A 23866-nucleotide genomic window follows, 5' to 3' on the forward strand; every position below is an offset into this window, starting at 1 on the left:
GTCTTGCAGAGTCTGAAGAAGTTGAGACTGGTGTGGTTCTCCATTTCATGCCACAGACCATACCATAAAAAAACAAAAACCAAAAACCTCAAAACTCTGGCTTATGAATAAGGTGGTTTCCAGCTTTCCAAAAGTCACTGTTTTGTGGTTCTCAGAGTGGTTATCACTCCATCTTGATTAGGGAAGGCTTTGCTTGTCACATGCTGTTGATAGACCACAGATAAATCATTACTTGAATAGCTGTCATGGTCATACATTCTGCTCATTTTGAACTCCTCAGCCTTGCCTGCACACTTCAAGACAGAGATGAAGGATGAAGAAGCCACAGAAGGTGGAACAGCCACTCTACAATGTGAGCTATCTAGAGCTGCCTCTGTGGAGTGGAAAAAGAAGGACAAAGTGCTCAAATCGAGTGAAAAGTATACTATGAGGCAGGAAGGTACTACAGCACAGCTGCTGATCCATGCTTTAGAAGTCAAGGATGCTGGGGAATATACCTGTGTGTGTGGAGATAAGAAGACTACTGCAGCACTGACAGTGCATGGTAAAGAAAACAGAAACGAGCAATTTTTGTGTGATATTTCTCCTTTCTCCTCTGGAAGCCTCAATACTGACACACAATGAATTCTTTCTTTAATCTTGCCATCACTAATTCTGTTAGTAACAGATTTTGTTTGGTTTATTGTGATTTTTTTTAATCTGATTCTAATTAGAATTGTAGTTCTATTGATTATGTTAACATTTTCCCTGTTTTCCTTGCTCATGTTGGTGCACGGCTATACTGCTTTGCACCACAATGAAGGCTGAAGAGTGCCACATGCTTGTGGTTTTTGTTCTGTTTTACTTACTTTTGACTTGAGCCTAGAGAGATGGAGCAGCAGGAACTTTCATACTTCTTAAAAAGAACAATCTTAGATTTCATGTTACATCAGGACTTGACAGATACTTTTAAATAATGCAAACAAACCTTGAATCAATGCAACTTTTCTAAATGACTCTGACCAAGGATCATCTCGATATATATTTTGGTATCTCATAATACTCAGCATTATAGTGTAAGGGTACTTCACTGTCCCCAGTCAAATTCATCTACAAACTTTCTTTGGAAGAGAGGAACTTTATTTCCACTATTAACACAGGACAGTAAGAAGTAGTTTCAGCCATCTTTCTCATCTGGAAATTCAGTAGATTAATAAGTCAATTTCATAGAATCACAGAATGGTTTGGGTTGGAAGAGATCGTAAAGCTCATCCAGTTCCAACCTCCTTGCCACAGACAGGGACACCTTCCACTAGACCTGGTTGCTCAAAGTCCCATCCAGACTGGCCTTGAACACTTCCAGGGGTGGGTCATCTACTCTCCATTCCTTCCTTCCCATTTTAAAATTTCTTTGCTTTACTGCCCAGACCTTTTTATCTTCATATTTACCAATAAATAAGGGTAGTTTCAGTCTTGAACTTCCAATTTAACCATAGAAAGAAAAAATTGGAAAGGACCTCTGCAGGTCGTCTAGTCCATCCATGAGCCCCAGGTCACATTCACCCCTATCTAGCCTGCACTACCTCTGGTAGTGAATGATCCACAGTTGCCCTGAACATTCCACTGCCTAGCTATAATTACTAGCAGAAAATTCTTCCTTATTTCAACAGAAGTCTCTCTTGAGCTTGCTTAAGTAATTACTTCTTGTCCCCTAGTAGAAATGGAGAAATACTTGCTTTTTTTCCTCTTTATGAAACTATTTTACAGATTTGAAAACTTTCATTATGTCTCCAATCTGTCTTCTCTTTTATGGACTAAGCACCTTCAATCCTTCTACTCTTTCTTCATAGGTCATGTTTGCTAGACTTCAGCTCATCTTTGGTGCTTTCTGGACCATCTTCGGTTAATCCACATCTTTGTAGAAATGTGGTGGCCAAAGCAGACTACAGTGCTCCATCCAAGGCTTTGCCAGAGTGGAGTAGGATGGAAGGACTTCATGCGTCTTGCATGTGACACTTCATTTTATACATCCCTATTACGATGATCACATCAGAGCTGCATTTTTTTGACTTGCATTTGCTCCATGATCTCTTGTAATCCCAAATCCCTCTCTGCAGATCTGCTGCCTGTTGTTCTCCATCTTGTATTTGTGTTTATTATTCCTAAATGGAATATTTTGCACCTGCTCTTGCTAAATTGCAGCCTTTTTTTTCATAGCTGCTTCATCAAGATCTTATTATCCTAATCCTGTTTAACAAAGTGCTTTCACCTTCTCTCCCTTCCCACCTTAAGATCATCTCCACAGTTAATGACAGCTCTGCATTTAATTGTCCAAGTCACTAAAGAAAATGCTGAATAACAGAGGACTCCAGAGCATTGAGGAACTCTGCTGCGAGTTTACATCACAGTTGAATACTATTTAACTGTGGTTTGCAAATTAATAGTGCCTCCTACCGCAATTCCACCTATACCTAAGTTCAAGTAAGAGCTTTACTAAAATAAAAGTGTACAGCATATACTGTGTCTTTCTATCAGTGAAGCTTATTAATCTATGTCAAGAAAAATTACTCTTGGTCCACTCCTTCATGAAGAGAAAAGCTCTTGGCAAGTCCAAGTGTATTGCTACGATGTTTTCCAAAGAATTAAAGGTAAGCTGAAATGGCCATAGTTCCTTGGATCCTCCCGCTGCCACCCACCTCTTCAGTCTTTTTCCAAGACAAGCATTATGAATGGGATTCAGCTTGTAGGTCAAGACTGGTGAGTATTTCTAAATTTACATTTTTGTCAGTGGAGATCTAGTCAACACAGCCGATGGAAGTCAAGGAGACATCCAGTTCCCCCTGTAGCAAACGTTTACATTTGGTCAGCAGAAAGTTCTATTGGCTGTATTGACTTTGCCTGGATCTTTCTTGATTGTCTGGGAGCTCAGACTCTTGGTTTACATGTTAAGAACGAAATGTGTCTATTTCAATCTGTGATTCCTTTTTCATCACTGAGTTGTTATTTTTTCTGTACTTGTGAAGCATCAGCCATTCCCTTTGATTTCTCCAGTGTAGTGTCTGATATTGATTGAGCTTGTATTCCAGGACAAATTTCATCATACCAGGCCGCTTTGAGAATATTTAGTTTATTTAAATATTCTCTAACCCTTTTTTTAATTTTCCTAGCCAGAATTCCTATTACCTTCTTAACTATCTTTAACCTTTTATATTAAAGAAGAAAAAGGAAGTGAACACTTCAGCTTTCCCTTTATCACCCATCATAAGTTTACATTCCTGAAAAAAGACCAAATTCTCCCTTGTTGTTTTTCTTCCCTCTAATCTACTTACAGAATGTCATAGTATTATTTCTGTTTCTTTCTAGTTCAGGCTGGCCAGATTTCCTGGAATTTGCATGCTACTATTCTGATAAAGCCAAGAGCCACAAGGTGAACTGTGAGCTGAAGACACAGAAAACTCCTGAAGTAGTGGTCTTGCCACCCAGTTGCTGGATACAACTACATACAGCACACATCTCTGTCTGGAGACATTTGATATTGGCATAATTTTGCAATTACCTCTCCGCCCCTCTTTCACGTTGATGTCCATGAGATGACAGAGCCCAGGAATGGGGAACTGCCCTTGACCTTTTTGAGACATGCAAGGAACCCTGCCTTTCTGGTTTTCCCTCTACATTCTGCAGTATTTTTTTCACCCTACTCATATCAACCTCCTGTATTTTATAGGTCTTTTGAGCTTCAGGACATTAAAGAATTTGTGATTTAGGCAGGCCATTCCTGATGGTCCTTGGAGTGAGGTAGTCTCTGTCATTATGCCCTTAATTATGCCTTTTCTTTGAGAATTTTTCCACTCTCTTAAGCTACCTTGTCCTTTAACTTTGCTTCTACTTGATCCTAAGTAACAATTCTTTAATTATTGAAGCTTGTTTTATTGTTGCCAACAGAATTTCTTTTTGCTCTTCTCCATCACTACTTGTCTTAAAATCCATGAGCTCTCCTTCTTCATGATCGGCTTCTGCCCAATTATGCTCCTCATCCATATTCTAAAACATTTATTTCTTGCTGGTCAGAGCCAGGAACTGGAGATCCTCCCGTTTTTTCATGTATTCTATACCCAAAAGTGGTTCCCACCCCATTCCAAAGACTTAGCAGACATTGTCCCATCCTACTGCTCCCACAGTACTATCCGGTCTGTCCTGGTTTCAGTTTATGCTTTGAATGATTCTATTAGTTGTTCCAAAAGGGAGAGGGTGTTAGGTGAAGGTCTTCTAGCAGATTTCCACAATGGAGACATCGTTCTTCTTTTTCCTTTCTGTTATTACCAAAGCACTTCAAGAGGTCTCTCTGATTCTGCTCTTCAGCCTCATTCTGACTCTCAGGCTATGTCTGTAGACAACCTTAATATGTAAGGCAAAACCTTTTTAGTTTTTCCTTTAACTATTTTTCCTGATCATGGTGTAACCTGCTATATCAATTTCCTAGGCTTAATTTTACTGAGAAAGTTACTTTTTTGGCTGTATGTGGATTTTTCCCCCTCCTGCTGTTTATTCTCCATATATCTCTAAATCAATCAGCAAAAATACCCACTGTATAAAATCTTTTTGTGTGTGTGATGCACATTAGTTTCTTCTGTAAGACGATCCTCATGTCAATAACTAGGCATAGATAGATAATGATAAATATCAGGTTCATTTTTTTTAGTGGCCAAGAACTGCTTATCATGAAAACGTTTACTCCTCTGTTTCCCAGCCCTCCCTGCTCTCTTCAAAGAAGAGTTAAGAAATGAGGAAGCCATGGAGGGTAAAATAGTCACTCTGCGCTGTGAGCTGACCAAGACTGCTTCAGTGGAGTGGAAAAGGGGGGACACAGTACTCAAACCTAGTGAGAAGTACAAAATGAGGCAGAAGGATGTCACTGCAGAACTGGTGATCCATAATCTAAATGAGAGTGATGCTGGTGATTATACCTGCATGTGTGGGGATGTGCAGTCCACAGCTTCCTTATCAGTACACGGTAATAACCAATTTCATCTAGATGTCCTCTTTATCGAGCTTATGGTATGAATTTATCTTTTCTCCATGTTCTTTGTTATCTCTGCATAGTTCCTCTGAGTTTGACTTCGCATGTCGTGGTCATGAAAATGAATTTGCTTTTTGTGATATAAGGGAAAAACCCTCACCCATCCATATACAAATTGGCTTTAGGGCTTACTATTTAAAGTACATGTGAGATAAGGCTAAAGACAGCCCCCCACTGATGCTTGCCTTTCATTCCCCCACCCCTGCCCTTCACCAGGAGGTTGTGTTTGCTGCTCTGTTTTAACCCTGTGTCCATTGCATCCTCAGTGCTGCCTGCACGCATCAAGGAGAGCCTGAAGGATGAGGAGGTAACAGAAGGTCAAGCAGTCACTCTTTGCTGTGAGCTGACCAAGGTTGCTCAAGTGGAGTGGCGAAAGGGAAGTAGTTTGCTGGAAGTCAGCGACAAATACAAAATGAGGCAAGAGGGCACAGTCATGAAGCTGCTTATCAATGATGTAGAAATGAAAGATGCTGGAAAATACACTTGTGTGTGTGGAGAACAGGAGACTACAGCTGCCTTGATAGTGCATGGTAAAAAACATATATGTATATCTGTGTTATTGTGTGTTTCTCTACCAGCTCATTACTATTGATTGTGTTTTCACTTGTGACTGAATTTGTTTAAATTTCCAAGCTGCCTCTAAGATCTGGTTGCATCCAGACCACTTTTCTGTTTCTCTCTGGTTTTTTTTCCAATAACGCATCGTTATGAGAAAAGCAAACTCTTTCCACTCTAAAATGTTGTCTGCCTCTGTACCACCCCATCCTTCCCCTCATGTGTGTGCCACATGTCGTTTTTAATGTGCCGTGTCTGTTTTCAGCCCTGCCTGCACTTTTCAAAGAAGAACTGAAGGACCTGCAAGCCATGGAAAGGCAAACAGCCACTCTGTGCTGTAAGTTGACCAAGGCTGCAGATGTCCAATGGAAGAAAGGAAACAAAATAATCAGAGCAAGTGAAAAATACATCATGCGGCAGGATAATGCCCTTGCTGAGCTGGAAATTCGTGATCTGGAGCTGCAGGATGCAGGAGATTATACCTGTGTGTGTGGAGACCAACACACCACAGCTTCTCTGACAGTGAATGGTAAACTCATCTTGCAGATACCTGCTCTTTTTTTGTTTCTCTGAGATGTCCTTTTGCTGTACAAAGTGTTCGTCTATCAGCTTTTTCCTAGGAATTAATTTGTGTTCAGGAAAGGAGAACAGCTTGTTCTGGCATTTAATTTAGGTCTGATGTTCCTGAAAAGGAAGGTCAGGACATGACCATTTCTCCATGCAGACAAACTTACATTTTAAGTTTAAGGGAACAGAACCTAGGAAATGCTCCTGTTGGACCAGCTGAGATGTCCTGCCCCCTGATGGAGGGTGGTCCTGTGATAAATTCCTTGGGTTGCATCTTGAATCCATCCAGCCTGTTGTATTTTGACCTGTCAGCTCAGCACTTCTTTCTCTTACTGTCACTGCTGGATTTAGCTTTCCAGATCATCGTAGTGATAACCTCATCCTCAATGGCCAAAGACCTCTGCTCGCCCAGATTTGAACTTCAGTTGATATTTCATAATGCTGATCACAAATGCAAAAGTCTTTGTTTAAATACACTATTGACTTTCCATTCACAGCCCTGCCAGCACTTTTCAAGGAAGAGCTGAAGAATGAAGAAGTCCAAGAAGGAACATCAGTCTCTCTGCATTGTGAATTAACCAAAGCAGTTCCAGTGCAGTGGAAAATAGGGTCCAAAGTGCTCAAAGCAAGTGACAAATTTCAAATGAGACAGTCTGGCACTACTGCAGAGCTGGTCATTCATGATCTAGAAGTAGAAGATGCTGGAGATTATACCTGTGTCTGTGGTGACCAGAAGACAACAGCAACCTTAACAGTTCATGGTAAAAAGACCTTATTAAAAATTATAATTAGCGTTATAGATAAACATCACTCTGAAATTCAGCTGTTTCTGCCATGGGTCAGTAGCTTGTCTTTGGTTTTATCCCATTCTTTTCCTTCATTCTGTGTATAGTTCGTTTCTTACTGAGAAAAAGTAGATCAGGGCAAATTTTTGGTTCATTATTACTCCTTTTAAAAGGAGAAAATGGGATGGTTCTTTCTGTCCAAGTCTGCTCTTCTTAGACATTTACATTTCCCAGCTCTTTTCCCTCCCTCATCCCCACGGTTCACTTCAGCCAAGCACAGTTTTCTCCAAAACATGCATGTATGGTTGGTCATATCCTCTGCTCTCCAAGCACTGCTCAAAGGAGAAATGAAGTTTGAGGGAGCGGGAGGAGGAGATGTCATGCTGCTGGGTGATCTGGCCATGTTTGCTTCTGGGGGTACCATATTCTTTAAGTGAGTCAGACATGCAGAATGAGATAAGAGTTACCATTTCAGAGCTTCTTACCCCTAACCTAGGTTTGAAAGGTACAGGGGCCTACACCTGTATGTGGGGATCCGGTCTACCTTAACAGTTAGGAATTAAAAAAAACCCAACACCACATTTTTTAGAAGCTATAATATTCTTTATGCTGCTAGGTCCCAATAACCCAATCCATAAAGAAATCCTTGTGTTATGTTAATGATCTCATTACCTCACGTTCTGCTCTCATTTAATTAATGAGTATCCTTTTTAACGGAGTAACAGTCCTTGGCTCTGAGGAACTTGGTCAGAGATCCAGTTCTGTTCTATCCAGCTTTTTCCCCAAAACATTCTGACCCTGTCCTGGGCTTTCCTGAGGCATGGACCTTTTCTGAAGCATTTGGGGAGTACTATTTTTATGCTGTACCTGCTTACAGTGGCTGTGCACAAGGCACTTCTGTGGGTATATGTTAATGAGTAGTTTTCCTGCAGGTTATTTCCTCTAGGTTGTTCTGTCTTTGGGTTATGATTTCTAAATTGAGAAATAGTGAGAATCTGAAATTCTTATTACATGTAATAGCCCTTCAAAATTCTATTTAAAACTAGAACTACTTTTATTTTGAAATCCAACTGCTCTCATGTAGGTGGGGTTATAAAATTTTAGTGAAAACAAAAGAGAAAATATCAATGCCAGCCTCCAAGAAATCATGCCTGTGTAGGTAAAATAGTACTGTATCCAGCAGTGTTATTTGTGAGTGCCATTTACCTGGGATCTGTATCTTTCTATATTGTTCTTTCATCATGAAAAACAACAGACACCCAGGGAACTGATATCTCACTTTAAGTGAAACCATGACACACTTGAAGAAGAATGCTTTCAGAGTTTCTGAACTTGGCTGTAGCCGTGCATGTCTTTTACAGGTTGAAAAAAGGAGGAATGAGAGGAAATAATCCCAAGCGTGAAAAAGAAATTAAAATTTTCATTTTGGTTTTCTGATGACCATTTGTCCATGTTACATCCTTCAGCTCTGCCACCACTCTTTAAGGAAGAGCTAAAGGACAAGGAAGCAGAAGAAGGTGGAGAAGCTGCCCTGCACTGCGAGCTTACAAAGGCTGCTCCGGTGGAGTGGCGGAAGGACCAGAGGATTCTCAAAGCGAGTGGGAAATTCAAAATGAGGCAGGAAGGGACAAAGGCAGAACTGGTGATTCATGAACTAGCTGAGGAGGATGCAGGAGACTACACCTGTGTGTGCGGAGACCAGCAGACTACAGCTGTCTTAACAGTACAGGGTAAAAACTATCTTGACCCTCCTACATCCTAACTGGAAACATCTGTCCTTTACTGTAAGATGTTCAATTTTCCATGTCTGTTTGTTCAACCTTATTAACTGAAGTTCCATTCATTTGAAGGTGTTCCCTTCCTTTGATGATCTGCAGACTGTGTTTATTGGAAAATACCCATCTGCATTTTCCTGTGCCATCCTTTTGCCTTTTCTTGCCTTAAACATGGACCTGCTATCTTTTCATCTTTCCCTTCTGACATTCTTTTCCTATCATTTAAACCCACTAATATTTTGTCTTTCCTTTCCTGCATTTGTTCTCTAAACCACAAATTTGTTTATTCTTTGCCATTCCTTTCTGGCATTCTCAATACCTACCACTTTGATGTAGTATAGGGTATAAAAAGCAGTATCCAGAACAAGGCTGTGTTAGTTACAATTTCATCTGGTAGAAAGCAGATGTAAATCTCTTGAGGACAGTGCAATTTTGCTAGTAGAAGGACAGCATAAAACTACTGTATATTATACATATATTATATTATTATATTATATTTGTATATTCCCACAAGGACGTTTTCATTTCTCTTTCCTTTCTTTGTTGCTGATCCTTGTCCTTCCATAACCTTCACAACTTTCCCGTCACTTCGTACTCTCACGATCCCTGGAGATATCCTTAGTTTGTAATACTTTTCACCTGCATCCTTCAGCTGTGCCTCCATTTTTCCAAGAAGAACTGACCAGCAAGGAAGCAGTAGAAGGTGGAATGGCCACTTTGCAGTGTGAGCTCAGCAAGACATCTGCCCTTGTTCAGTGGAAGAAGGGCCATCGCATCCTCACCTCGGACAACAAGTACAGCATGAGACAGGAAGGCTGTGTTGTGAAGCTGGTAGTTCACAATTTAGACTTGAATGATACTGGAGATTATACCTGTGTGTGGGGAGACAAGACCACCACAGCTGCCTTAACAGTGCATGGTAAAGTAATCCTTGGGACTAAGGTCCTCCAAACCTTAGACCTTCCCCAGTCTCTATTGCTATGGTCTGTCCTGTTCCCTTTCTGTTTGCTTGGGCTCTTGTGTTCCTTTGAACTTTACCTGTGTGCTTCCTCCTTGTGTTAGAATAAGGAAGAGAGTTGCCTGCTGGTGTTTGTCCTCCTCAGCTGTGCTGGTTCTTCTCACATTCCTTGCCCTGATGCAGCGTCCATGGAAGCTGGGGGAGATTTTCCCATTGCGTTCCACTGACCTGGATCAGGGCTCAGTAATGTATCATGCATCCTCTCCCCCAGGACCTCACCTAGCTGCTTTTCAAGAGATATTCACTCTCTCTTTTACTCTTTAGCACTGCCTCCAGAATTCAAAAAAGACCTGAAGGACCTAGAAGCTGTAGAAAGTGGGACGGCTGCTCTGCTCTGTGAGCTGACTAAACCTGCTGTGGTGGAGTGGAAGAAAGGGCAGGAGGTGCTCAAAGCAAGCAGGAAATATAAAATGAGTCAAGATGGTGCTGTTACAAAGCTGATTATCCATGAGCTGGATGTGAAGGACACTGGAGATTACACTTGTGTGTGTGGGGATCAGCAGACAACTGCCACTCTGACAGTCAATGGTAAAAAAGAAAAAAAAAAGTAGGAAAAATTTGTATTTTCTAAAAGTAAAACCTCTGGTTTAGCGTCACTTATGGAGAAAAGCTCACTACAGTTCATCAGGCATGCAGAACAGCATGGTCTGTACAGCCTAATAGAGTGAAGAAGGCGGAGAATGGGAATTGCAATGCAGAACTAAATGTGTTCTGTCAGTATGTTACTGTCAGGATAATTGTAATTTCTCTTGCAAGTGGTCTGTTTTAAGAAGGAATCTGAACTCTTACAACTCCCTGATGATCTTCAGCATACCTCTTCAGTGATCAGGGAAACATGTTGGCTACTTTTATAGTAGAAAAAATATTCTGCCAGTTTTAGATCATAGATTAGATTAAGCTTCTACATATTTCGTGGCAAATGTAACTTCTTGAAATTGTTTTCTTCTTATTCTGCAGATATTTCTATTACTTCTCTGGGGAAATAGCCTTTAAATCTAGAGCATTGAGGTTTAGGGACATCTGCAAAAAAGCTCTTCTGGTGCTTTGTTTTTCTTTCTAGTTTTCTTTCCCAAGCCCCAGCTGCAGTATATTGCAAGATATGTTTCTATTTTATAGCCCTACCAGCACTTTTTAAACAAGAGCTTCAGAATACCGAGGCAGAAGGTGGTGGTAAAGCAACACTGCGGTGCGAGCTTACCAAACCAAACACTCCAGTAGAGTGGAGGAAAGGAGATATTATTCTCTACCCTGGTTTGAAATATGAGATGAAGCAGCAGGGTTCTGCTGCTGAATTGGTCATTCATGACTTAAAACTGGATGATTCAGGAAAGTACACCTGCAACTCTGGACATCAGCAGACAACGGCTGTAGTAACTGTACATGATAGGTGGAGTATTGACTTTTGGCTCTACAGAGATGAAGTGAAAGGAGCATCTCAGTGTTCTCTACAGCCATTTACCTGTTTTGCTGCTGGTCCATGCCAGCATACATATTCTACTTGAGCATGACACATGACCAAGTTAGAAAGGTTCTTCTTGCAGTATCTGGAGTGATTAATCATCATCAAAGCAATTAAATGTTATGTTGTCAAAATGTGATGAACCCTCCTGCCTTCTGTGTGCAGGGAGTGTGGCTGCATACAGAATGGATAACAGAAAGTAAGCCAGGCAGGCTGATGGTTATTTTGGGGTTGTTGATTGCTTCAGTAGGCAAATTGGGCATAATGCCTGATTGGGATGATACGAGATGCAATAATTGGCGGATAAAAGATTTCTGTAATATGTGAATGTTCTGTATTATTACTTGAAGTTTTGAGCCTCAGGTGTAGACAATTGCATCCACATCTGTTTTTCTCCACCCTTTCTTCCATGCAAGATCAAGACTTTGCAGGAAATCTGAATTTCCTCTCCCATTTATCACTTTATTGTTATCTTTTACTGTACTACTTCTTCTCATCTTTTGAGTGATAATTTGGTCTTTTATATGTTGATATAAACTTTATTTGGAGGAGATATACTCTTCGCTTAATATTTCAAACTTGCAGACCTTTATTAAGGAGCAAGGGTCCATGTAAGAGAGAGCGTATCCCAGTGGTCTTTGGCTGAAGCATCTGTAGCTGGCATGGAGACGCTTCTTTAGGAAACCCTGATTCCTGCAGGTCACAAACAAGACCATTCTATGGATCATTCTAAGATCAGATCTTTCCTAACTTCACCATCTGTCCTGAGGTCTTGTTCACATAACGGTTCAAGAAGGACGCTTTCAAGATAGAGAGTTGCAGACCAAGGATTATGGAATCATTAGGATAGGCCATTTCTGAAGAATGATGGTAGGATTGGGTGCTTTTCAGACTAAAACACTCTTAAAACATTTGCCTCTCAAATTTTGCAGAACTGCCTGTCGTATTTAAACAACCCCTACAAAATAAAGAATCAGAGGAAGGAAGCACAACTACATTCTGCTGTGAGCTGTCAAAACCCAATGCTGCAGTGGAATGGAGGAAAGGAGGAGTAGGGCTGCAGCCCAGCCAGAAATATGAAATGAGGCAGAGGGAATGCCTAGTAGAGCTCTTAATACATAATCTCAAATTAGAAGATACAGGAGAATACAGCTGTGGTACTGGGGACCAGGAAACCAAGGCATCTTTAAATGTGAAAGGTAGGTTGTAAGAGAATGGAAGAGAATGATACTTTGTTCTTCTAGTGTTGGATTTGAGTTTTGGCTTCTAAGGAGGAATAGGTTCTTGCTTTATGGCTGGGGAGAAATTAAAAAAAGAGCAATACTTTAACATAACATCTGGACATTACATGACACGGTTTAAGTTTTTTAAAAAAGATTTTCTTCCAAATCATGGAAGAAGGCTGACAACGATGTTCCTGATCTGCCAAGGCTGTTCATGAAGTTTTGAACTTCTTTACTGTTGAGACCATTGTTAAGTCAACTGAAGGATAAATTAATTAAAAAAATTCCACCCTGGCAAGGATCTGAGTCAAGGAACAAAGGAAATAAATGTTATAAGTTCAGATGGCTGCTTCTAACACAGCAAGATCTCCTATAGGCTCCAGGCAAATTAGAAAACATGGATCCTGCCTAGGAATATAGCACTTGAAGCACAATATCTTGTTCTCCAAAGTGTCAATCTAACTGTGTTAACCAGGACTTGACTCAGGCTTCAATAAAAGCTCCTGTTGCTTCTTTTTTTTCCCCTCCCCTTTAGCTCTGCCAGTTCTTTTCAAAAAGGAGCTGAAAGACAAGGAGGCAGAAGAAGGAGCTGTGGTGAAATTCCAGTGTGAGCTGACAAAGGATAATGCAACAGTGGAGTGGAGGAAAGGCACCATGGAGATCTTCCCATGCGCCAAATATGATATTAAATTAAGTGGTCGCACAGCTGAACTTGTGATTCATAATGTAGAACCAGAAGATGCCTCTGATTACACATGTGATACAGGAGACCAACAGAGCTCAGCGGTCCTCAGAGTGAATGGTTAGCATTGCATCAAGATAGAAGAGAAGATAAAAGGGATTTATGAAATTGTGTGAATTACATTCTTTTCTTTATTGGTGACTAAGCCCCTCCAGAAGTTAAGATAATGAGGGAAGCAGGTGCCCAGACATAAGCCAGAATACAGAAAAGTGGATCTTGTGGGACAGGATTTGTAGAATAGCTATTTAAGCCTATAAAGCACAGCATACGGTGTATTGACCCTTTCCTCTTATATGATAAAAGCAAGAAACTCTGCATCATGGGGATTTTGAAATTCTAATAGATCTTTATTTTTGGCACTTTGCATTCATTGCTGGCTCAGTTGAATCAATAACTAATCATAAATCATTTACAAAAGCATTTAAAAAATTTACTGTTTTCAATCTCTGTAATGCCTTCCCGTGAAGATCCTGAGAACACTGTGTTTACACAAACCAGGAATACTGCCTGTGATTAATCCCTGTCTGTGAAATGTTTGTGGTCATCTCAAATTGCTGGGTGGAACTTGTGGCTCTGACCTAAGCCACAGCCTTTCACGCCACATCAGCAGCCACTGGGTAAACTACAAGTGAAAGAGCCCTGTGACTGCTTTACATGTATCACACTATGGTTTAGACAGAGGAACCACAAGCACTGAGATTCTTGTTTTTACAACTGCTGTGACACATATGCGATGGATATTCCCTTCTAGTTTTCATCAATGACAAGCTGTTGTCTGAGCTGTTCCATGACCTGCTTGAATAAATGTGGTCCATTTGTTAGCACGTCATCTGGAAGGACTCACTGTTGATAGTCTAGGTTCTTGAAAATAGCAGAGAAATCAGAAATGTGTTTGAAGCTTTACATCTTTACAGTGTTGGAAGTAATGAGATTTTCTATAAAAAATAATAGATTTTTGCTAGCTTTAATCAGAAAGTACCAGGTTTTGCTTAGCAAAGATCTTTATGTGTGTTGGAATTTCCAATATCCATAGCAGATGTACAAAGGGTGTTATGTGGATGCCCTTGACTTCATGGGAAACAAACATGCTTGGTGAACTTTCCGATTCTCTCCTTGTCTATATATACACAATGTAGATCTGTTTATGCAGCAAAAAGGGTTGTTATTATTGTATAACCACTTAATGCAAATTCGTGCTGCAGCATCAGGCCCCAGGTGCCTCGTGCTGAGTTGTGCAGACCTGGCATTCAAGCTAAAACATCACGTATTAATTTTCACTTTGCAGCCATCAAACCCCATCTAAAGCAGCAGCTGAAGAATGAAGAAGGGGAAGTGGGAGGAACGGCCAGGCTGCGCTGTGAGATTTCCATTAGCAAAGCAGCAGTGGAGTGGAGGAAAGATGGAGTCCTTCTTCACTCAAGCTCCAAGTATGAAATGTGGCAGGACGGCACCCTCCATGAGCTGCGTGTTCATCGCCTGGAGCCTGGTGATGCTGGAGAGTATTCTTGCAAGGCTGGAGATGAGACGAGCTCTGCAAAACTGACTGTGAAAGGCAAGACCTGTTTATTGGGGCAAGGGGATTTTCACTGTTGGATGCTAAGATTTTGCAGTGTAATTGTTACCAATTGTGATAAATAACTGTCCTAAACTACTGTGATAAACATAGAGCACAGAAAGGGTATCATGAAAAAAATCATGGTCAGTGAATGCACCAAAGCAAAGATTTGCTTTGTGGACAGGAGAGGATAAGGCAACTGTAATTTTTGACTCACAGCTTGAAATATTTGCTTGACATCATATGCATGTGAGTGAACAGATGGTTCACCCCCAGCTTCCAGTCACATGGCGACTGCATCTGGCCTTAATGTTTTATAGACAGAGCTTGCTTTCAGGTTGGACCACAAGTGTGGAACAATCACCACCAGCATCTCTACAGGCTACTTGATATTGTAGATGCATCATGCCCAGCTGCACCACTTTTCATGCAGATGGTGACCTCACTTGCATGAATATGTACTGTGTTTGGTCAGATGAAGATTGCACTGCTTTTCCTCTGGCATTCCCCAGCAGATTCAGGGTACATACACCTTCTGCCTGTTGCGGTCTGTCTGTGTGATCTTTGCACAGATCCACAGGGGCCCAGCTGTCCTAGAAGCTGGACTCAAGCTAAGTGAAGTGCAAATGTGCTCATGCTAATTCAGTAAGTCCTGCTGAGAGCACAGAGCCAACCAGATCCCCAGCCAATTTGGAGCATCAGCACAGAGTATGTGCAATTTTGTTTGCAAAAAGACAGTAGAGGGGATCAGGTTTTAATGTTATTCTCTGAAGATACCTAAGTGCAAATGTAACAAATTTCAAAATCCTGATTTTTGCATCTGGCATTTATACCTTATTCACCCAATTACAGTATCAAACATGTAATTAAACATAAAATAAAAATCAATATGCAATGTATCTCTGAGAATGGGCAAGTGATAAAACCACTGACTGAAAAATATTGGCCGTGTTACCATGTACACTAGAAGTAGTGAGCCAATATAGTTTGAGATGTGATTTGAGAGGCTGTGCTATCTCCATCCTTGGAGGTAAAGCTCAACTGGACAAGGTACTGAGCAACCTGCTGTAGGCTGGTCCTGCTTTGAGCAGTGGTTGGATCAGATGACCTCCAGAAGTCCACTCCAACCTATATTATTAAATGATTCTGTGATTTGATCCATGTTTCCCCTTTCACGGATTGACTGATGGACTCTTTGCAGAACCTGATGTGACCATCGTGAGTGGCCTAAAGGACATGGTGGTGTTTGAGGGGGATGATGTAACGTTTCGGTGCCAAGTTTCTCACGAGAACGCAAGGGATGTTGAATGGAAGCTACAGGATGTTGCTCTGCAAAATAATGAAATGAATGAGATCTCAGTGGAAAAAGGAATGAGTCACACTCTGACATTAAGAAAGGTGACTGAGCAGGACATCGGCACTGTGACTTTCCGAGTGGGACCCCACATGTCAACAGCAGAGCTCATGGTAAAAGGTAAGGTCTCTCTGTGACATGGGAAGGGAACAGGATTGATGAGAAAAGGTGACTTTTTGCTTATGCTAATAGTAAATTCAAGGCCATCATTCACTCCTTATTAACTTGTGTGAGTAGGGTGCTTGTGCTTCAGAGCATACCTAATGTACTGATGAGGTCTCATAGACTGTCATCTCTGTGGAGACACAGTGAATATGTCACCAGGGTCCCAAAGCTAACTGGTTTCTAAAAGAAATTACTAGGTTGGCTCTACTAGTTGGATGGATAGATTTCTATTTGTCATTGCTTCTCCTCTCCCATTTGTTTTTTTTTCTCCTTTGGAAGAAAAGCTTTCTTTTTCTTTCTCTAAACAGTGTTTTGAAGAAATTCTCAGTCAAACATCCTTCTTCTCTCTTTGAAGTTTGCTTTAACCCCACAATATATAACACAGAAATTAAAGTGGGTTTTTTTAATACACAACTGTTCAGCTGTAGCTCTAACACCACAGAGAAACAAGATAAAGGTGACTGTAAATGCCTTTGCTGTGCCTGTAATTTCAGTGCCACCTCCAGTCTTTAAGCAGAAATTGCAGAGCATAGAACTGCAGGAAGAAGAAACAGCCATTCTGTGCTGCGAGGTCTCCCAGGCTAAAGCTGTGGTGATGTGGAAGAAGGACACTCAGGTGATTTCCTCAAGCTCCAAGTATGAAATCAGGCAGGAAGGAACAATTCATACTTTAAAGATTTATCACTTAAACCCAGAAGACTCTGGCAAATATACCTGTGATAATGGAAACGAACAAACAACAGCCACTTTAACTGTTAAAGGTAGGTTGTTTTGTTTTCTTTTCTTTTTAAGATGAGAAACTTGTTCCGGTTCCTTAGCTTAGTACTAGCAAGAGGGTGCTATCTACTGTCCTTGATTTCACATGTACTTTGGTGGCATAAAGCAGCTAAGCCCTTTTGCTTTCAGAAGTTAAGTCCTGTGGTGTCCAGAGCAATGAACATGAAGAGATCCAAATGCAGTAACTGCTTCCACAATCCTAGACCCAAGGGCCTCTTTCTGTCACTCAGAAAACCAAGGCTGGAACTGAAATTAGCATAGGACCATTTTTTATGCTTAACCAACTTTTGAGTTCCACCTGGGAAAATGGTGCTCAAAAGTAAAGTGGTCAAACTTACTTGGGCACTCAACTTCAGCTGACAAGCAAGGCATCTAAATAATTCCAGTCCCTAGGGTCTTAAAAATAGGTTTAGTGTGCAATATATCAATTTTTTATAAAAAACTCTCCTACCAATAAAGTATTAAGGTGACTCTTTCTGAGATATCAGCAGAAATGAAGAGGAGCCAGGATGGTTTTGGGAACTTCCATCTTTTGAAATATCCCTTGAGGGCTTTCCCGTGAAGGGCACACACCTACCTGCTATCACACTAACTCCAGGATTCAATGGTACCAGAATAGTTGTGCTCTAAGTGGATTCTTTGATGGTAGCTGTCCGTTTGTGTCTCTATGCACTGTCCTAAACCAAGACGAACTAAACTTCTGTATGAGACACATTGTAAATCAACCCATCAAAACCCTATCTTAACCCATGAGTGATACACATCAGTACAGAGATTTCCATAGTTCATCTCTCTTCTGGGTGATGTTTTCAAATGAGGGGCATTATATAATGTTTCTCCATGCACCCTCCCAAACACCCAAGAACTTAGACATCAGGCGTAGGCTTTCGAGTTGTGCCTTTGATACCCATTTGGAGATACCTGCACTTAGACGCTCAAGAGTCCATATCCATGACTGCTCCTGTGTAAGGAGAAATCACATTCCCAGCGGCGTCCAGTGACTCTTCAGGAGTGCAGAGTGCTTAGTGCTTCTGGAAATCCAGCATTTTTTGTCATTCCTTGTTTGGGCTTTAAAGTAATTTTGGCATTGAGTTTAGACGTACTTTGTAATAGCACCATAGTTTCATTAAACACAAGACTTGGTGACACAGTCACCAGTGAAACATAACCTTTTTTCCTCTGATTTATCTTGGTTTAGCTTTGCCAGTAACCTTCACACAACCACTCCAGAACCAGCAAGCTGAAGCAGGTGGCACCATTACTTTGAGCTGTGAAATCTCAAAATCAAATGCCACTGTGCAGTGGAAGAAGGCCGGGACAGTGCTGCGACCAAGCAACAAATACAAGATGCATCAAGCTGGATCTATGGCTGAGCTGACAATTCACAACCTGAGTGAAGCTGATGCTGGGGAGTACATGTGCGACACAGGGGACCAGCAGACCACTGCATCTGTGCTCGTGAAAGGTGGGGCTTTGCATGAGGAAGGGCTGAACAGGGCTTGGTACTGTGATAGGGGCACATGAGTAGGTAATTTGACAGCTAGACACTGTCCTGTGCCCAAACTGAATCATGGGGATCTCAGAAACAAGAGTGATTTCAGAGGGATAAGAACTGGGTCAGTTATCTCTAGGGAATCAGAAATGGGTCTTTAGTCAATGATTCTGTGGTTTAATGTTAATGTCACCCACTAAAATCTGTTGACAATGTTTTCACAATACATAGATTGCATTATAAATATATATTTTATATTTATACTGCACACAATGCGGTATAACATGCAGACTTCATAGACTATCATATATCTGTGCATGATATGTAGGTACACACACATTATGCATCTGTAAGAACGTAATGTGTTACTACATGCCCGTGTAACTACATTTCCATGCACTTAGTGCTTAGCGCTTTGTGGTTGTTCTTTCAAAAAATATAGTACTGCCAAGAAAGAGCATAACAAAATGTTTGACCTAGGAAGCATCACTTGAAAGTAAATATCAAACTCTGTTGACCTTTCCATAAAGAACCAGCAGCAACCATAGTGGAGGTGCTGAAGGATGTCACTTTGCGTGAAGGAGAAGATGCAGTGTTTGAATGCAGGCTGTCCCGGGAAACAACTCAGGAGACCCAGTGGTTCCTGGGGGATGTTCCCCTGCAATCCAATGAAATGAATGAGATCAGAGTCCAAGGGACGCGTCACACTTTGATCCTGAGGAAGGTGACACTAGAAGACTGTGGGCCCATCAGTTTCAAAGTGGGGCAGCATACCTCAGCGGCACAGCTAACAGTTCAAGGTGAGCAACCCTCCTAGGAAGAGGGATTGAGCAGGTACTGGTAAGCACTGTCAACATTATTTTAGCTTCAGGAGAGGTGTATTTGGGAGGAGGGGTCCTTGGAAATTTTGGGAGATTCTGCTAACCTAATTTAGGTATTTAACAGTCAGAGATATACAGCTGAGCTAGTCATTTCAGTCCTTTTTATAGTCCATAGAGTGAAGCAAGGATGGGGCAGCCACAGCGTCTCTGCTCAACCTGTGCCAGGGCCTCACCACCCTCACAGGGAAGAACTTCTTCCTTATATCTGATCTAAGTATCTACCCTCTTGCAGTTTAAAGCCATTCCCCCTTGTCCTGTCACTACTTGCTCTTACAAATAGGCACCCAGTTCTGATCTGGGGGCAATGCTGGATTAAGCGGTTGCAGCAGTGTAGGTACCCTCTTCCCCACAGTAGCTCCGGTCACCTTTGTAAAGGCACTCCGCAGCTTGGAGCTACAGGAGGGTGGCACGGCTCACTTGTCCTGCGAAGTGTCCAAGCCTGATGTCCCAGTGGAGTGGAAGAAAGGCACATCGGTGATCCGCTCCAGCCAGAAGTGTAGCATCAAGCAGGAGGGGAATGTGCACGTGCTGGTCATTCACGATTTGAACCATGCGGACTCAGGGGAGTATAGCTGCCACACAGCTGATGGGAAGACCACTGCCAGGCTAGAGGTTAAAGGTATGTTTTCCATTTTGCTCAGCAGCAGTGAGAGAGGTGTGTGTGTCAATTTTTACAGCTCTCTGGTACAAAACAGGCATTGCGGTACTGGAGTGAGTGCAATAGAGGCCACCAAGTTTGTCAGGGGGATGCACATGATGTATAAGGAGAGGACAGGAGAGCTGGGTTTGTTCAGCACAGGGAAGAGAAGGTTGAGGCAGGACCCAGTTGCTGTTGTTTATGGCTTCCTAATGAGGGTCTACAGAGGAGAGAGATTTTTCTTGCTCAGAAAACAGATGAGAGGCAACAAGTGCAAGCTGCAACAGGAGAAATCCAGACTGGGGAAAAACCTCAACCTTTCACAATGAAGGGGTGGCCAGACTCTGGAACTGGGATCCAGAGGAGTGGAGGAATCTCCACCCATGGAAGACCACCAAAGATCCTGTGAGGTTTAATTGTTCTAGAATTCATCCCTAGCTTCATGATCTGAAGCCTTAAGTTTGCAGGTATATATTCTTTGAGTGCTTTTATCCTGTTCCATAGTTTTATTTTGGGGAGGAAAAACCATCTGGGCTTCAGAAATTATTATTGAAGTTATTCGGGAATTCCTTGTGAAAAGAAGTCTAAGATCTGGGGAGAGAAATGCAGCTCTCTCTGGCTTAATGCTGACAGGAGCAGGGATGCCTACCTCTTCTTAGGTAAATGCAGCCAGAATTGTGCATGAACTTCATGAATGGCATTCTCAGTACCTTAAAAGCAAAACATTCTTCTATTTTCTATTTTTTCTTCACCCGTTTTTTTTCTCTTTGCACCATCTCCCCTTTCAAGCCCTGCCTGTGCTTTTCAAATGCTGGCTGAAAAATGAGGAGGTGGAGGAAGGGGGCACAGTCATGCTACACTGTGAGCTGACGAAACCCAACGCACCTGTGGAATGGAGGAAGGGAGATAGGGTGCTGCAGTCAAGTGACAAGTATGAGATCCGGCAAGAAGGAACACGTGTTGAGCTCTTCATCTATGATGCTGAGGTTCAGGATGCTGGCGATTATACATGCGACTCGGGGGATCAGCAGACCACTGCATCATTGCAAGTCAAAGGTAGGAGAAGCCTTGCTTGAAGGCAGAGAAGTTATGGCTGTGGCTGCCCTCCGTAGGGGTGATATGGAGGTTTTATCACTGAATTATCATTAAAAAATCTGATAATTTGTGAATAATCTGTGAATTACAACTGCAGAAAGTTGTTTGATCTGCAATCTGTTCTTCAAAGAAGAATTTAGTGCCTTTTAAACCCAATTCTATTTCTGCAGTTGCAATTTTAATCACATTGTGAGAGCTGCGAGCAAAATTACAGCTGCTGCTAATGACAAATACGTACAAGAGCAGTTAGAAAACTTGCCTGCTGCCTGACAATAAGAGACTGGAGTATTTCACCATACATAGAACACGCCTATTTTAAATAAAGCCATTATATCTACTTGTGCTTGAGCAGCCCAAGAATTGTGGCTCTCTGCCTTTTTCCAGTGGCTGTGGTTTTGGATTTTATAGTTTTATTCATTTTATACTAAGAGTGCTTGGTCATACTAAGTTGACTTGAGCAACAAGATCATGCTTTTAAATCCTGAGTTTAGCCATCATAATGAGCTCCTGCTCAGAGTGTGTGGTTTCAGCGATTAAATGCCCAAATGTTGTGATTGGTACTGTTGTGCCTCTACCTGCTCACACTAAAAATTGTAGATTTGCCCATGTGAACCCCCTTAGCGGTCCTGTGACCTATGGCAATCCTTTATGGAGCAGCAGTGGACACCCTCATAGTATTAGAGGATGATCTGATGAGTGCACTGAAATGGCACAACTCAAAATCCCGCTCCGAGCTTGGCATTACCAACAGGCAAGTTGTGGGAAAGAGGGGAACTGCCAAGCTGGAGAAGTTGCAGCAAGTTTCTCACCTCTGAGCAGTATCACTGATGAAGCTGCTTCTCTACTACAGTACTACCTGTGCTGTTTAACGAAGAGCTGAAAAACGTAGAGTCTGAAGAAGGCGGAACAGCTGTCTTGCGCTGTGAGATCTCCAAGCCTGATGCCCCTGTTGAGTGGAGAAAAGGAGGGGTGGTCATTCAGCCCTGTGACAAGTACGAGATGAAGCTGAAAGGCAGAATTGCTGAGCTGGTCATCCATGGTATAGAGCCTGATGATTGTGGGGATTATACCTGTAGCACTGGTTACGAGATCACTACAGCTTCTGTGTATGTGCAAGGTAAGGTGAAATGTGGCAGAAATGTTCCGAGTTTGCTGCCTGGATTTCTTGTTCCAAAATCTTTGACAGTAATTGGCCAAACTTGCCTCAGATGCAAACAGTTGAAAGTCCATTAATTTCTTTCCTGATTTCAATGATGATATAAACTCTTACCTGCAGGCTGAGGTTGGACCAAGGTTTATAATTTAAGGTAGTTCAAAGTAGTGACTGTACTATGTACCATAGTAGATGGTGGTACTGCTGAAAAATTATTTGCTTGAGCAGTGGTGATAAAAAATACAGAAATTCTTGTTATTACTGATTACAGCTTCTATCATTGTTATTTTTAGTACTCTTTTAAAGTGCTGCAAGTAAATATTTAAATCTTAAGCTACCTCTCTTCCTCCCACCTCATACAATGTCAGTGCACATGGTTGCCACACACAGGAAAGCCAGTCATGACTTGGTCATGGAGTAGAATTTTCTCCCAAAAAAACAGTGTTTGCACACACACACTGTGCTTGCAAGCAAGTGAAGAATGGAAGGTGATTTCTAAATCCCTTAAAGAAAAATGTAGTTCTTTTTTTTTCCCTGGAACAGCATTACAAGTTTAACTCTTCTGGACAACTTGCACTGTTTCTTGGGCTAGTCTGCTGGAAGTGACATGTATATGTTCATGCTTTTGTTTTCCTTTGGCACCTTCTCTCGCTCTGTTATACAGAAGAAGCAGCAGTCATAGTTTCTGGTTTAAAGAACACAGACGTCTTTGTTGGTGAGTCAGCCACATTCACCTGCGAGCTCTCGCACCCAGGCGTGAAGAACGTGCAGTGGTGGCTCGATGGATCTCCCCTTCACAACAACTTTGTGACTGAAATCTCTGAGCAGGATGGGATAATCCACACTTTAACCCTAAATGATGTGGCATGCCATGACTCGGGCACTGTCACCTTCAGAGCTGGGTCCCTTATATCTACAGCTAAATTATTAGTCAAAGGTATTTCTTAGAAAGAAACACATGGCCACCTCTGGACTTGCTCAGTGCGCTAGTGCTTCTGCCTTCCAGGCTACCCTTACCAAATCCCTTAACGTTTCTTCTGTATTCTGCAACCCTCCACTTCTGCAAGACACACATACTTATGCCAGAAGTCTTAGAGGTACAACCACATCGTTTTTTAGAGTGGTTCAGGTGAGGAAGGGATTGCAGGATCAGGGCTGCTGCTTTCTCCTGACCTCAAAGTAGAGCTGAACATAAACCACTGTGGTAACACCGATTTCTTTTATTCCCCCTGTAACTGTTTCTATAATACCACAAATATTATGTAGCTGGAAATTCATAAAATTACCACTGTGATGCTCCATGGCTAGGCTACTGGTGCTGAGCTCAGTATGTTCCCAAGACAAGACTTTGGGCTGTTATATTGATGGCTCCAGAGCTCTTCCTGGAAACCAAAGGGTATATGACATTGCAGTAACACAGTGACAAAATGAGCCTTGTTTGTTGACTGCCAGAATAGTAATGGTCATCACTGCACTAGTAAAGCTTTCTGGTCTGTTTGATAAATATTTTTCTCATTTGGTAAGGGTAGCCACAAGCTGCAAATAACACTGAGCTCCAGATCTGATAAAGCAAGCTC

The 23866-nt window shown here is 41.8% G+C and overlaps 1 protein-coding gene across 1 annotated transcript in view; it reads left to right on the forward strand.

Moving 5' to 3' along the window:
• OBSCN (obscurin, cytoskeletal calmodulin and titin-interacting RhoGEF) overlaps positions 1 to 23866 on the forward strand; it is a 183000-nt gene that overhangs the window by 81787 nt on the left and 77347 nt on the right. Inside the window, 19 exon segments of the mRNA XM_030482854.1 lie at positions 281 to 544; positions 4727 to 4990; positions 5323 to 5586; positions 5877 to 6140; positions 6676 to 6939; positions 8430 to 8693; positions 9391 to 9657; positions 10021 to 10284; positions 10873 to 11148; positions 12148 to 12414; positions 12974 to 13240; positions 14466 to 14732; positions 15937 to 16209; positions 16749 to 17015; positions 18230 to 18496; positions 19054 to 19323; positions 19757 to 20023; positions 20831 to 21097; positions 21987 to 22253. Coding sequence (XP_030338714.1) covers positions 281 to 544; positions 4727 to 4990; positions 5323 to 5586; positions 5877 to 6140; positions 6676 to 6939; positions 8430 to 8693; positions 9391 to 9657; positions 10021 to 10284; positions 10873 to 11148; positions 12148 to 12414; positions 12974 to 13240; positions 14466 to 14732; positions 15937 to 16209; positions 16749 to 17015; positions 18230 to 18496; positions 19054 to 19323; positions 19757 to 20023; positions 20831 to 21097; positions 21987 to 22253 — 5070 coding nt within the window.

This window comes from Strigops habroptila, chromosome 1, assembly GCF_004027225.2.
Source record: "Strigops habroptila isolate Jane chromosome 1, bStrHab1.2.pri, whole genome shotgun sequence".
NCBI lineage: Eukaryota > Metazoa > Chordata > Aves > Psittaciformes > Psittacidae > Strigops > Strigops habroptila.